Source organism: Elephantulus edwardii, unplaced genomic scaffold (genome assembly GCF_000299155.1).
Source record: "Elephantulus edwardii isolate Elephantulus edwardi_28Jun2011 unplaced genomic scaffold, EleEdw1.0 scaffold00008, whole genome shotgun sequence".
NCBI classification, from domain to species: Eukaryota; Metazoa; Chordata; class Mammalia; order Macroscelidea; family Macroscelididae; genus Elephantulus; species Elephantulus edwardii.
The window spans coordinates 26116904-26132196 of NW_006399758.1; the positions used below are offsets into that span (position 1 = coordinate 26116904).

Below are 15293 nucleotides of genomic sequence, written 5' to 3' on the forward strand. Positions count from 1 at the left end.
TCCTTGTTTTTCAATGCAGCGCAGTATTCCATTGTGTGGATATACCACAGCTTCTCTATCCATTCGTTTGTTGATGGGCACCTGGGTTGTTTCCAACTCCTTGCTATTGTGAACAGAGCCACGATAAACATGGGTGTGCATATATCTGCTTGAATGTCAGTTATGGTCTCTTTGGGATATATTCCCAGTAGTGGAATTGCAGGGTCAAATGGTATCTCTATTTGCAACTTTTTGAGAAAGCGCCATACCGCCTTCCACAGTGGTTGCACCATTTTACACTCCCACCAACAATGAATAAGGGTTCCTGTTTCTCTACAGCCTCGCCAGCATTTGTTGCTTGCTGTTCTGTTAAATTTTGCTATTCTGACTGGGGTGAGATGATATCTCATAGTTGTTTTGATTTGCATCTCTTTTAGAGCTAGAGATTTTGAACATTTTTTCATGTGCTTGTTGGTCATCTGAATGTCTTAGGACTAAAACCAAGGACTATAAACTTCATTCAAGAAAAGCTTGGAAAAACTTTAGTAGTCCTAATCCACAACATAAAGAGTCTTCCCAGTATTCTGAAAAATTTACAACCAGGAGAAGATAAAATAGATGAATGGGACCTTCTAAGAATCAAATCCCTATGCACATCCAAAAACTTCTCCAACAGGGTAAAAAGGGAAGCCACAGACTCGGAAAAGTGTTCAGCAATGACATGTCAGATAAGGGTCTTATATCTAGAATTTATAAAATACTTGAGCACCACAACAAGATAAAGGCAAATAATCCAATAGAAAAATGGGCACAGGATATGAACAGACATTTCACCAAAGAAGACCTACAAGATTTGTTAGGTGTAATGAAATGTTTGTTCTTTTAAGCCAGTACCTTTTTTTTTGCCAGTACCTTTTTGAGACAATCTATTATGCAGGGATTGTAACCTGAGCAGGTGGCCAAGGTCACTGGAAAAAAGAAGCTAAAAGTGTGAGTTAACTCATTCAGCTTAATGTTGATGTTACCAAAGAGGGTGACAAGTAAGGATGCTCAGGGAGATAGTGAGCCAGATTCGGGGCTCATTAGTGAGCAAGGGGACGTGGCTGGGCGGCTGGAGGTGACAGTAGTAAGGGAGATTGTTGTATCTTCCACTCGAGTGAATAAAAACATCATAAAGCCCGATGACAGGAATTCCTAGCAAATTACAACTTTTAAAAGGAAAGAGAAACAGATTGGAAACCGCAGTACAAACTCTTAAGTAGATACACAATAAAGAGAAAAAAACACACAATAGGCTCCTTCCAAGACATTCGGGGCATATGGGAGAGCCTTGTTTCTGTTGGAGGAAGAAAGTACAGATAGCTTGAGCCATGTTTTTGCGATCAATCTCTCCCTGTGAGATGAATAAAGGCTTAGCTGGTTTTGCTTCTTTAGAGAACTAAGCCTGAGACACAGGCCCTTGAAGATCCCTCTTACCTCTCCCTACTTCCTTACGCACTTTCACTAAATGTCTCATTTTCTTGAGTTTCAATCAAAATGTGATTCTTAACTTTCTCCATCTAAGCTCGCAGATCTCCGCTTAGCTATCTAGTTAAAACAGAAATCTCCCAAAAGCTCAATTCACTACCATCAAGTTGATGCCAAATCACAGTAATCCTCCATTGTGTTTCTCCAAGGTTGTAAATCTTATTAGGAGGAGGCTGCCCATCTTTTCCCTGAAGAGTTGCCCAGGGATCCAAATCACTAGAAACACTCATCCTCCTGGTTAACAGCACAACACGCTAGGGACTAGGCCACCAGAGCTCATAAAGAGCCAACAGGCATCTCAAACGGAACATGATTCAAAGGGAGTGCTTGTTTCCACTGAACTCTACCCTTACCTGTGTTAGCTGAGGCAAATCAATTCTTCCAGTTTCCTGGGCCCAAATCCGTGATGCCTTTGTCTGTGTCATACACACTCCATATCTGTCAGAAAAATCTCATTTTATCAAAATTTATCCAGTACTTCTCATCACTTATACACTGGTCCAGAATTCCATCATCTCTGACCTGGATTACGGCAAGTTTCCTCACATGTCTTTATTCATCTTAAATCTGCACCATCCATTCAAAGGCATTTGCTAAAAGGTAGGCCGCTTACATTTCCCCTCTACTCAGAATACTCCAAAGACCCCACATCTCAGAGAGAATAAATATCAAAGTCCTTACTGGGGTCTATTCCACCTCTCCAAGCTCATTTAACTCTTCTGCTTTGAAGTTCAGGCGTAATAGCCCCCTTCTTGTTCCTACAACTGAAAGTTTACAGTCCTGCCTTAGGGCCTTTGCACTCACCATTCCTCTATCAAAATACTCTTCCCCAGAGAGGTACATGACTAGCTATCTTCAGCGAGATCCTTGCTGCCACACCTAAATTCCAACTTGTCATTCTGACAACTTGTACTCACACTGCTTGGTTTATTTTTTGCCTAGCACTTATTACTGTCTAAGAAACATTAGGGAACTCTGGCCTAGTAGTTAAGGAGCTGCTCGCTGCCAACCCAAAGACACATAATTCAAATCTAACAGCTTCTCTGTGGAAGAAACACATCTGCTCTTGTGCAATTTACCCTGAAAACCTGCTGGAGGCTCAGCTGAGTCAGTTCTGATTTGACAACAATCATATACATTTTATATTATTTATTGTCTATTTAAATACTATAACATACCATGAACCACCAAGTGAACAAATAGGTCTGTCTTGGAGTGGGTGAAACCAAGTGTCTCCTTGGAAACTAGGATTTTGAAGCTCTGTCTCACATACTTAGGGCACTTGGCCGGGAGGGACCAATATTTTGGAGAAGGGCATTATGCTTGGAAAGGTGGATGGACAGTGTAGGAGAGGAAGACCTCAGATAAAATGGATTGCTACAGTAAATGGGGCAATAAGGATAGGGATGTCAGAGTCAGTGAGACTGGCTAAGGATAGGGTAGGCTTCAGAGCTATTGTACAAAGGGTAACTATGAGTTGCAGGTGACTTGACAGTACATAACAACAACAACATTGTGCAATTTCTCCAGGCAAATATAGACTCCACAAGGACAAGGGATTTTGAATTCTTTGTTCACTGCTGTTTTTCTGGTGTTTAGAATGGTGTCATGCATACAGATTGGAAATTAAAACATTTGTTGAGGGAAAGAATGTCTTAGTGTAGTTCACACTATACCAACTAAAGGAAGGAAGGGGAAGGTATAGCAGTGAAAGAAAATGCTAGAAAACAAGAGCTGTAATAGCCTTCATTTATTGTATTTCTTCTTTTAATCATTTATTCACAACTTTCTTATTACATGCTAATTGAGTATCAGAGTTAATAAAGAAAGCAAAAGCACTAAGTCAAGTTCACTTCTTCTTCATGAGGCCCCTCTTCTGACCGAGGTCTTTACTGTCGTGGAGTCCTAAGAGAACGGCATCAGCTTCTAGTATAGTTGTATCTGTCGTTGCTCCCAGGAATCTAGACGTAAGCTCAAGATCTAATAACCGAAGCCGCACTCTGGTTCCTTTTTGGTATTTCCTTAATGTTAAGGGGGGGAAAAAGATTCTATTAATTCTGCACATCATACATGAACACCTTAAAATTCAAATCCTAATTTGATGTTGGAACAAGATGACGTTCACACTCACTCGCTCACTCTCACTCATTACTGTGTAATTTTAACCAACTCATAGCTGACTCTCTTCAGTGAGTTTCAGAGGTTGTAAAGTGCAGGGGAAGAGACTGCACATCTTTCTCCCACAAAGTTGCTGGTGGGTTTGAACCAAGAAACACTCAGGCTTTTGGTTAGCAGCACAACTCCCTACCAACTGGGTTGTTGTGTACCATTTTGTCAGAACCGACCTATAGCTGACCCTCCAGTAGGTTTCCAAAGGCAGTAAATCGCATGGAAGATTGCCCATTTTTCTCCTATGGAGCCACTGGTGGATTCGAACTGCATACTTTTGCACTGAGTGCTATTCTTTACCACTAAGCCACCAGAGCTCTAGTACCTAAGAAGTGGTTGTTCTTTATGCAAAAGAAAAGTGGTCTAAACAAAAAAACGAATGAAAACTGGTCTACTCTGTCAAAATTTCCATGACAGAATTACCTTTAAAACTTGGTGATGAGCTCCCATAATGACTACAGCCTTGAGTTCACTATGCCACCACACGGAATCATTAGGAGTCAAAAAGCCACTCAACAGTCCATACAAAAAAGATGACAAAAGATTTTTATATTAACAGTAAAAATGTTTCCTAAATGAACACTCACACATCAGTTCTTGAAACTTCTATTTTAAATATTAATTTTTTAAAGTCAGAGACTACCGGAGGGGAAAATGTTTTCTAATACATTTTTCTTCTTAAAGATTTTTTAAAAGTAGATTTTAATGAATTAAAGTGAAGTTTAAATAGGAAAAAAAGTATTATGGTGCAATCTGGACAATAAAATATTCAAGCACTTTTTAATATCAAATGCCTACTGATCACCTTAGGTCCTTGTTAAACTATTTTAAGAATTAAGCATCACCATTTATAATAAATAGAAAAGTACAAGGTACAGAAGAGTGAAAAATGTTCTACTTGTCACAAGCCACAAAGATCTAAATATATACTTTAAGCATTCTACTAAATATTAAAATTAAAAAACACAAACAGAAAATGAAGAAGGCAAGTTCTTAAGAAAAAGACACTGGAAATTATTTTGGTAGATACATAACAGAAAATATAATGACCACTCTGTACACAAAGTTTCAGTAGATATGGAAAGGAAATTACAAGTGTAAATTTACATCTGTGAAAAGTTTAAATTACTCAGCTTTTTTTAAAGAGGGGTGTGATTTGTTTTTCTGATTATGAAGTAAAACATGTTCTATGTAAAATTTAGAAAAGAAGACACGCAATATTTTGATACATATTACCCCAGTCCTTTCATAGGTATATTTATACATATATTTGAGAATAAATACCAAATTTTTTGACTCTTTGTAAGAAAAAAGAGATTTCCTACAATATTGATTGAAACATACTTTATAACAATCATAGAACATATGCCATATGAATTAGCGATTGGGGAAATAAATTTAATACAGTTAAGGCAAAACTGAACATTACTTGTGTTGTTACTTAAAGAGATTTATCTTGTAATTTATTTTGTTTTATTTGTCTCAACAGCACAACTCACAGTGATTCGCCCAATAGACTTTGATTCATATTAGCCCCTCCTCCTTCCTTAATAGCCAATGAGCTGTGAAGTTTTGCGTATTTTTAAAATACAGACATTTCATTAATCCAGTCCTTTGACTGTCATTATATCTAGTGAAAGCATGAGGCATGACATCATCTTCTGGAGCTCAATGCTCTGGGTGCCCTTCCAGAGAGTTCCGTAGCTTGTATGCTTAAGTGGAAATGACCTAACGTCCATTCCCACATCCTTCCATTCTTCTGTCTTTACTTCTGCTGTCAGCACTATGTGAACCTCCTGTCTATGGAAAGTCTACTGATTCTTAAATACATCATGTGCAGCTCCCAAGAGCCTCCCAGGTGTCAGAATGAAGAGACTGCAATTTGAATTCTCATGGAATTACTGAAAACATAGGTAGGGTAGAAAAAACTGGCTTGGGACTTATGTAGACTTCAAAACAGAGCTTAGCATTGCTATTTACTATTTGTGTAACTGGGTAATACACTTTCTCTGAACCACTATTTCCTAGTTATTGTAACCCTTCACAGGTTTGCTATGTTGCTGTTGTCATTGCTGTTTGTGCTGTCGAGTCATCTACAACTCATATCGACCCTATGTACAACAGCTCTGAACCCTGCTCTATCCTGTGCCAACGTTACTATCTCTGACACACCTACCCTATGCTCGTCACTAAGCCAATCCATTTCATCGAGTCTTTCTCTCTTGTACTGTCTCTCTACCCTCCCAAACATGATGTCCCTCTCCAAGGACTGGTCCCTTCTTGCAACACACTCAAAGTATGTCAGACGAAACTTCCGAATCCTTGCCTCCAAGGAGCAGTTTGGTTTCATCCTCTCTTGAATGAACCTGTTTGTTCTCCTAGCAGTCCATGCTATGGGATAATATACTGAAAATGTAGAATATAGTAAAAGTAAATGTCAGAGCCCTTTCACTTACTTGTATTATGCCTTGTAATGGTTATCTATGTTGTAAATGCCTGATTTTTTATTACATTATGTGTGCCATGAGGTCAAAGACTATTTATCTCTGTATTACAGGTCAAAGACTGACTTTATCTCTGTATTCCAACACATACACACCCCTTCCCCCCCAAAAAAACACCCCAAATTCACTGCTGTAGAACCGATTTTGACTCATGGAAACCCTCCATCAACTTTTCAAAGTTATAAATCTTATAGATGGAATAGACAGTCTCATCTTTCTCTCTCAAAGGCTGATTGATTCAGAATATTGGTCTCTAGGCTAGCAGCTCAACACATAATCTACTTTGCCACCAAATCATACAAATGACAAGTATTGAAATGTCTGCCAATAAAGGTCACTCACTACCTACAATATGTTTTCTTGATTTAAACAATTCTGTGAACTGGTACATTTACTGGAAATGTGATCTTGGCAGTGAGTCAAATGTGCCTCAGATCAACCTCAGATCAACCTCAGAGCCAGAGCAGAACTGTGCTTTCCCCACCATCACTATGTCTTTCTCCCAAGGACTGGGTGGGTTCAAACTGTCAACCCTTTGCTTAGCAGCCAGAAGCCACTGTACCACCTGGCCATCTTCTGCTTGGCATGATTCTTGCTATATCATAGTTAATAAATGTTCTGGTCTTTCCTTGTTCAAACCAGTTAAGTGGACTATATGATAAACATAATGAAAAGTGTTACTTTTTGAAGAAGAGGTGAATGTGTTACATACAAGCACTTGGGGGAAAAGTTTTGCATATAACTACACTGAAGAACTTGAAGGAATGGTTAGTCAGTCTTGGTTCCATGTCATATAAATTCTAGTGATTCCCAATTTAAAACAAACAAACAAACAAGAAGCATCTAAGTATTCAGTATGCTTGGTAATTTATGGATAGTAATATTACACTTCTATCTTAAAAAGCAATACAATTTTGAGTGATAGTTTACAAACCATATTGGTTTTTGATTCATCCATCCATGTTTTGCTTCAGAGCATTAATTATAACTTGCAATGTCTGATAAACCTCTTACTGTATACTGCCTTTCCCTTCACCCAAATTACCTATTTATTCAAGTTTACTTCCCTCCATCTCCCTTCCCATTTCTAGTAACCATTCAAGAATGATTCTTTATCTTTTTATAATGGAGGGGAGGGTTGCCGTAATTGTCCTTTTCTTTTTTCATAATTGTCCTTTTGTGAGTGACTTGTGTCACTTGATAATTTCTTTTAGATTCATCCTTGTTCTTCATGTTTTACAAATATTTTATTGTTCTTTTGTGTTCCATAATACTCCATTGTGCGAATGCACCAGTTTCTTTAGTCATTGTCTGCTGCTAGACACTTGAGATATTTCCATCTCTTAGCTACTGAAAATAATGCTACAATAAATATGGGTGTGCATATATCTGCATTGCAGATGCAGGAATCTTCAATAACACATAAAGTTTTGCCTTAATCTCTATACTATAAATCATGGAAATTATCCAATGAGTTAGCAAAGAGATGAGAAGAAGGCTTTTGTTTGTTGAATGAATTGAAGAAACAGTCAAGTATAGTAAAAATTAAAAAATCAAACCTGCAGAAGATTCTTTACTTCCACTATCTGGGAATAGTTTCTATTTTTAAATGGTATCAAAACAAACATTAGTCCTCTCCAATAGCTATTTCTATGCCGTTATTAGCTCCTCACAACAACAGCAACAATCAATCTATCAGAGTACAAACTCTTTAAGGGCAAGGGTTGATTCATGAATCACTTTGATGAATATATTTCACTTAATAAAGCCTACTGAACAGTGGTTTTCACATTTTTATGTCCATTAACAACATCTGAGAAGCTTGTAAACGATATAAAGAGTGTGTGTGAGTGTGTGTGTGTGTGTGTATGTGTGTGTGTAGTGGAAGGATGTCTAATGATTGGGCAAACTGGGGTGGGACCTGAGAATTTGCCTTTTTAACAAGCCTCTTTGATGACTCATAGGCAGCCTTCTGTACCACCACTTGAGACATTCTTTTGTTAAAACATACTAAGGATCTTCAAAAAGGAAAATAATTTTCCTTGAATGTTGTAGTTCCTTGAGAATGGAGGCAAAATTGAAGAAAGTGCACTTATTTATCAGTCCACATTTTCCATTAGTAACAGCAATATAAAAGGAAACAAGAAAATAGTCTATACTGCTGATCACAGAAAGTCAGCGATGTATCCACTCCGTAATTTTTTTTCAACAATGGCTAGTAAAGATTTAGAAGCACTGTTAACTAAGGAACTCTAGTTGCACAGTGGGTAGAGAGTTCCACTGCTAAGCTATCGGCTGTGCCTTTCTGGTGGTTCAAACTTAACCAGGGCTCTAATGGAGAAGGAGAGGCAACATCCTCCTGTGCAGGCTATGGTGTTGGAAACCCAGTGGAGGGTCAGCTATGAGATGGTTCTGACTTTACGGCTTGAGGTTTTTGGATAATGTTAACTACCTCCTATGACTTGCTGATGAAGCTACATTACATTAATAAGCTTTTTTATTAATATTGTAGTTGAGTCCAGTTCATCAGGGCTGAGAGTGACCATATGAACAAAGATCTGAACCTTACCCTATTCTGTGCCCCTCACACCATCTCTGATATGTTCCAGTCAACTATTAAAGTCATGGTGTAAATTTATTTCACTGAGCGCTGTCCTTTCTTTTGCTGCCCTTCTACTTTTCCCAGCATGATGTCTTTTTTCCAAGAAGGATCATTTTATTCTTTCAACCGTCCATGATATTTTTAGCATATATCATTTTTAGGCAGAGGAGATAATTTTTATAGATCATCTGTTCTTACTAGAAGCACATTTTTCCCCCAAATTGTTTTAAACTTACAGTCTAAATAGTAGACTTCACCTTTTTAATCACCCATGCAGACCTGGATCTGTCTCCTATGTAGGATGTAGTTTTATCATATTAAAATCTGTAATAATTAGTTTTTCCTCATTCCTTTGATTGTTTTAATGGACTTTCTCAGAAAAAAAATGCATATATGCCATTTGCCATAATTTTGCTACATAGTTTTAAGGGGTTCACTGATACTTAAAGGTCATTCATGAAATTCTAGGATTAAGAAGCTTTGCTATAGATATTCTCAACTCTGTTGTAAAATAAATGGTTCCATTTTTCATTTCTAGATCATGGCCTTGTGATAATTATTTTATGTTGCTTTATTCGAGTGTGATCCTTAGAAAATCTGCGACTTTATTAAATAAGCCCAATGGGCTAATTCCCAAGGCCACACAGTGAATAAGTGGAGTCACTTCTACCTCTGTCCCATTTCCTAATACAAATAAGACAGAAGCTCATAATATGTGTGAAGAATAAATTTTGCTTTCATTATCCTCGAACACTTAATAAATATTATTGTGAGTGACAGGTATTAAGGAGGAATTATGTATGCAGTAGCACTACATTTTCAATGAAAAATTGCTGCACACGCGCACACATACACACACATTTCTAAAGTGGCTGGTTATGGGTCTGTCATCTTAAATATTTATACCATAAAACATCGTTTTCCTCAAATGTGAAGGAAAGATACAGAGGAACTTTGTGGATGTCATCATGATAAGGGCTTCTGGCATTTAGTGAGGTAAGTGAGATGCTGGTGTCCTGAATACACAGACTTTCTGTATAACAGTTGTCCTGCACAAGTGCCAGACACTGATGTGGGCAAAACCGGTTTGTAATCATCAAAGTCTAAACTTAAGTCTGTTAAAGATAAATACCAAGGGTTGTTTTTTTTTCTTATAGTTTATATTAACTGTACACTTAATTTCTAGAAATACAACCGTTATATAAACTGATGGAAAAATTTACTTGAGAATGGTAGTCAAGAGTTGTTCTCCAGTTCAGAAAATCACAGCACACTAAGTAATGTTATTTATGGTTTCTGAAGCAACATCATTTTTTTTTTAAAAAACCCAAAACTACTCTGTTGTGTTTTTGTAACCTATGTTAAACATACCTTCTTTACAATTTAATCTTTGGCTTCATCTTTCCGTTGGTGGATTAGTGTCTTCTATAGCTTCAACTAAAGAGCATGTGAAGAACGCTCTCACCTTTCAAGGAAATGCAGGGATATAAAAGTAACTAAAACTTCACTAATACTAAAACAACACTAACAGAAGAGTCGGCGATGGTGGTATCATTCAACAGAATGTGGTTATTACGCACTGAAATATGGTGTGACTGAGAAATTTCATGTGTACTTATATCACATGGTAGCACAGTCCTACACAATTTAAAATAGACAATAAAATTAGTAACTATGGTCGTCCCACAATACGTATGATGAAAAGCCAGTTTTACAAAAAACACTGCAAAGCCAAATAGCTTACTGTAATCAAGAACTAGTACTCAACCTCACGAAGCAGCTGTACCACCAGACCAAGGGAAAATAAGGAAAGATGTACATCAGAATTATGTCCCTTCTCCATACCTAGTCATCCTACATGCTGAGCAAACAATTCAGGAAGCTGGAAAACATGAAGAGGAATGTGGCCTCAGGACTGCAGAGAGGCTATCTTATGCAAACAACACAATCTTGCTTGCAGAAAGCAAAGGGGACTTGAAGCACTTGCTGCAGATCAAAGACTACAGCCTTAAAAAAATAACAAGGGGGGGAAGACTACACAGTCTTCAGTATCACATCTCAATATCAAGAAAACAAAAGTCTTCACTACTGGACCAATAGGCAATATTATGACAGGTACAGAAAAGACTGAAGTTGTCAATGATTTTCATTTTACTTGGATCCACATTCAACCAACACCCATGGTAAATGCAATCAAATCAAAAGATGTGCTGAATTGGGAAAACCTGCTGCCAAGGACTGCATCAAAGTTCTAAAGAATAAGGATGTCAGTTTAAAGACTAAGGTGCACCTGATCTAAGCAATGATCTTTTTAATTGCTTTCTATGCATGTGAAAGTTGGAAAATGAATAATATTGACAGAAAGACAAATTGATGCCTTTGAACTGTGATGCTGAAGATTACTGAATAACCCATGGACTGCCAAAACAGCAAGTCTGTCTAGGAGAAAGTGCAATTAAGGTTCACCTTACAGGTAAGAATGGTGAAACTTCATTTCACATACTTTGCTACACTGTCCAGAGGGAAAGGTTCTCAGAAAAAGACATCAAGCTGGGAAAGGTGAGAGAGAGAGAGAGGAAGACCTTCACCTTCAATAAGATGACTGACATAGCTGTGTCAATCAATTTGAGCATGACAATCAACATTTGATGATGAAAGTATGACGATGCAGGAAAGTTTAATAAGACAGTAAGCAATAAATGTTGGAGAGGATGGGGAGATATTGGAACTCTCATACACTGTTGGTGGGACTATAAAATGGTACAACCACTCTGGAAGGTAGTTTAGTTGTTTCCTCAAAAAGCTGACCAGCGAAAACTCCATATGACTCAACTATTCCACTGCTTGGAATGTACCCTGAGAAAAACAGAACTGAAATACCAATAGCAATCTGTACACCAATGTTCATAGCAGCGTTATTCACAAGAGCAAGAACATGGAAACAGCCCAAATGTCCATCAACAAACAACTGGATTGAGAAACTGTAATACATTCACACAATGGAATACTATGCAGCACTCAGGAGCAATGATTTAAAAAAAAATTATATAAATGGGAGAAGCTAGAGAGGCTTATGCTAGGTGAAATAACTCAATCTCATAAGAACAAATTCTGCATAAGACCATTATCTTAAAAACAGGAGGAAACGAGAAGATGTATATGGATATCCAAAAAGGGCAGGGGGAGAGGCAGAGGAGTTGGGGTGAAATCACAAGGTCACAGAGTTTGGTGGATGGAGGGGGTCAGTGAAGCAGTTAGGAAAGATCCAGAAGGAATCTGAAAAGATGGTTAATTGTGGGCATAGATCAATGGTAATTAGTTTTCTAAGACACAATTTATGGGAATAATTAGAAGAAACACAATGAAACTGGGAAAAAACAATCAACCATGCAATTTAAATAAAAAAAAAAGATAGTTCAAGGTTCAGACTTGTTCATAGGGTTACTACGAGCAACTTGATGGCAACAAAACAGTGCTGCTATGTACCATAGTGTTAGAGCGGACCCACTGCTGACCCTCCAGAAGGTTTTCAGAGGCATGGGAGGAGATTCCCCATCCTTCTCCAGTGAAGCTGCTGGTGGCCTCATCCCACATACCTTTGGAATTGCAGTGCAGCTTCTTGCCACTAGGCCACGGTTAGACCCAGAAACAATAATCATCTTTTCCTTGCTGATTGTTATTCTTTGCATTATTCCTCTAGTCAGTGTTTGATGTATTAAACATAGAGCAAATGAACTACCCTACTAGATAGGAAGCTCTGATGACACAGTTTATAGGGTGCTGGGCTGCTCCGGCAAAAGGGGCACATTTCTAATGGTTCAGATCCACCTGACGCTCAGAGGGAGAAAGGTGTAAAATCTCCTCCCATGTGATTTACAAGCTTGGAAAATCTGATGGAGGGTGAGCTATGAGTTGGTTCTGGCTCAACAGTAATGAGTTAGAGTGAGTGAGTGAGTGAATGATTAAGTTGTGAGAAGTTAAAATTAATCATTTCCTCCATGTTACAGATATAAGAATTAAGGTGCTTGGAAGTCAAGTTTTTAATCACAAGGTAAAAAGAGTGTTTTATGCTCTCTTTTATTAAGTTCTCAATGACTTCTTGCAAAGACAGAAACTTAATTCCTCTAAAAGTGTTATCAATGCACCACTTTAAATATGTTGTTTGTTGTTATATGCTGTCGAGTCACTTGCGACTCATAGCGACCCTATGTACAACAGCCCTAAACTCTGCTCTGTCCTGTACCAATTGCACTGTCGCCGATACACCCATCCCAATTACCCCAGTCACTGAATCAATCCACCTCATAGAGGGCCTTCCACTCCTCCGCTGTCCCTCCACCCTCCCAAGCATGATGTCCCTCTACAAAGACTGGTCCCTCCTCACAACATGTCCAAAGTATGTCAGACGAAGCCTCAGAATCCTGGCCTCCAAGGAGCTGCCCATTTTAACCCTCTCCAGGATGAATCTGTTTGTTTTCCTAGCAGTCCATGGTACCCTTAATACTCTTCTCCAGCACCATAGTTCAAAGGCATCAATTCTCCTTCTATCCTCCCTAGTCATTGTCCAACTCTCTGATGCATAACAAGTGATTGCAAAGACCATGGCCTGTATCAGACGTACCTTAGTCTCCAGAGAGACACCATTGCTCTTCAGTACTTTGGAGAGGTCCCTAACAGCAGACTTTCCCATGGCAATGCGTCTTTTAATTTCCTGGCTGATGGTGCCAAGAATGTTGACTGTGGAGCCAAGCAAACTAAAGCTGTGAACAATCTCAATTTCTTCACCATCCATCTTGATGCTGCCAATTGGTCCAGTGGTGAGAATCTTTGTCTTCTTAACATTGAGCCTCAATCAACTGACCCTCTGCAGCAAGCGCTTCAGGTCCTCTTCAGTTTTAGCAAGCAGGATTGTGTCATCTGCATAACAGAGATTGTTGATAGATCTTCCACCAATCCTGAGGCCACACTTCTCCTCACAGAGCCCAGTCTCTCAAATAATCTGTTCTGCATACAGGTTGAAAGGGTATGGAGACAGGAAACATCCCTGGCGAACACCATTCCCAATTTTGAACCATACAGTGTTTCCTTGCTCTGTTCTGACGACTGCCTCTTTGTCCAAATATAGATTTCGCATTAGCACAATAAAGTGTTCTGGGATTCTCAATTTTCTCAGAGTCAGCCAAAGTTTGTTATGATCCACACAGTCAAATGCCTTTGCATAATCAATGAAACACAGATAGACATTCCTCTGGTATCTAAAATATCTCCTTTTTGAAATAAATAAGCCACGTTGCTGCCATAGCTATCTTTATTTTAACCACTCTCCTTCAAATACATCAGCTGCTCTGCAGAAGAAAGATGGACAATCTTCCTGTGATTTACTTCCTCTGAAAACCCACTGAAGGGCCAGCTATTGATGGGTTCCAACTCTATGGTACACAACAATCACAACCAGTGGAAAAGATGGTTATTTTTCAGTGTTAGCACAAAATGAACTTAAGTTTTCTTTTTAAAAAGCTCCAGAGACTTCAGAGTGCTGTCTACGACCTACATTAATTTAGGGGAAAAAAACCCCGATAATTAGTTTTTAAGAAATCTCATATTGCATATTAAAATCACAGAATAGTACTGGCTTGAAAGGCAAATAGGATGTCTTCAACGAGCACTTTCAAAATGAAAAGAGCCTGTGTTTTCACTGTGGCATCTTCTTCTCTTTTAACTCTGAGTGCTCGCCTCTGCCTGATCTTTGTGAACTCCAGCCTAAACGGATTCCATCCTAGCCTTTTCCCTGGCTGCTCCTCAGACCATATGCTGCAGTCAGTGAATGCTATAGGAAAAGGACCATTAAATCTGGTCCTGCATTTCTGAATTAAGGGCATGGTTTAAAGACTTGCCCTTAGAGAGGTTTCTGACATTCTTTCCACAGACATTCTTGAACATCTGTCAGTGCACGCTAGTGTTGGTTCTCATAGACCTAAAATAGAAAGGCTCTCTCTGACTAGGTTTTGGGTGTGTTTTTTTTAAAAATATAAATATATTAAGTAATACAAAGCCAATGAAGCACAAGGCTTGAATTGAACCTCAATTCAATACAAAGAATATTGTGAAGAACTCTGACGTATTTTGTCAAATTAGCTGTCTGCTGTAATCACACACCATTCTTAAAGGTTTTAAAAATAGTCCTTTTGAAGTCATTAACCATTTCTGTTTTCACTCCAGTAAGTTAAAATTGTTTATCACTTTTTCTGACGATCTCATAATTCTTTACTTTAGAAGTAAATTTTTATTTTCTTTTTTTGAAGAGGGAAAGAAGAATGTCTTCAGCTAATTAAAATCAACATCCTTCTTTCCCTCCTAGTGATTCATACCCTTGCTCACAGTAATGCTGCACTGCACGTAAACCAGGCGTCGTAACACCCCCATGATACATCTTCAAGGATATGAATATGTACGGCCAAGCACAATCAATAAGAGTGCATCTAAATTCCAAAATCAATCTCCATAATAGTCTA

The 15293-nt window shown here is 38.4% G+C and overlaps 1 protein-coding gene across 1 annotated transcript in view; it reads right to left on the reverse strand.

Moving 5' to 3' along the window:
* Positions 1-3355: 3355 nt before the first annotated feature.
* The window catches only part of MRPS28 (mitochondrial ribosomal protein S28), a 124118-nt gene continuing 112180 nt past the window's right edge, over positions 3356-15293 (reverse strand). The window contains exon 4 of the mRNA XM_006880548.1: positions 3356-3527. Within this exon, the coding sequence (XP_006880610.1) occupies positions 3356-3527 (172 nt within the window). The remainder of the gene's footprint in view (positions 3528-15293) is intronic.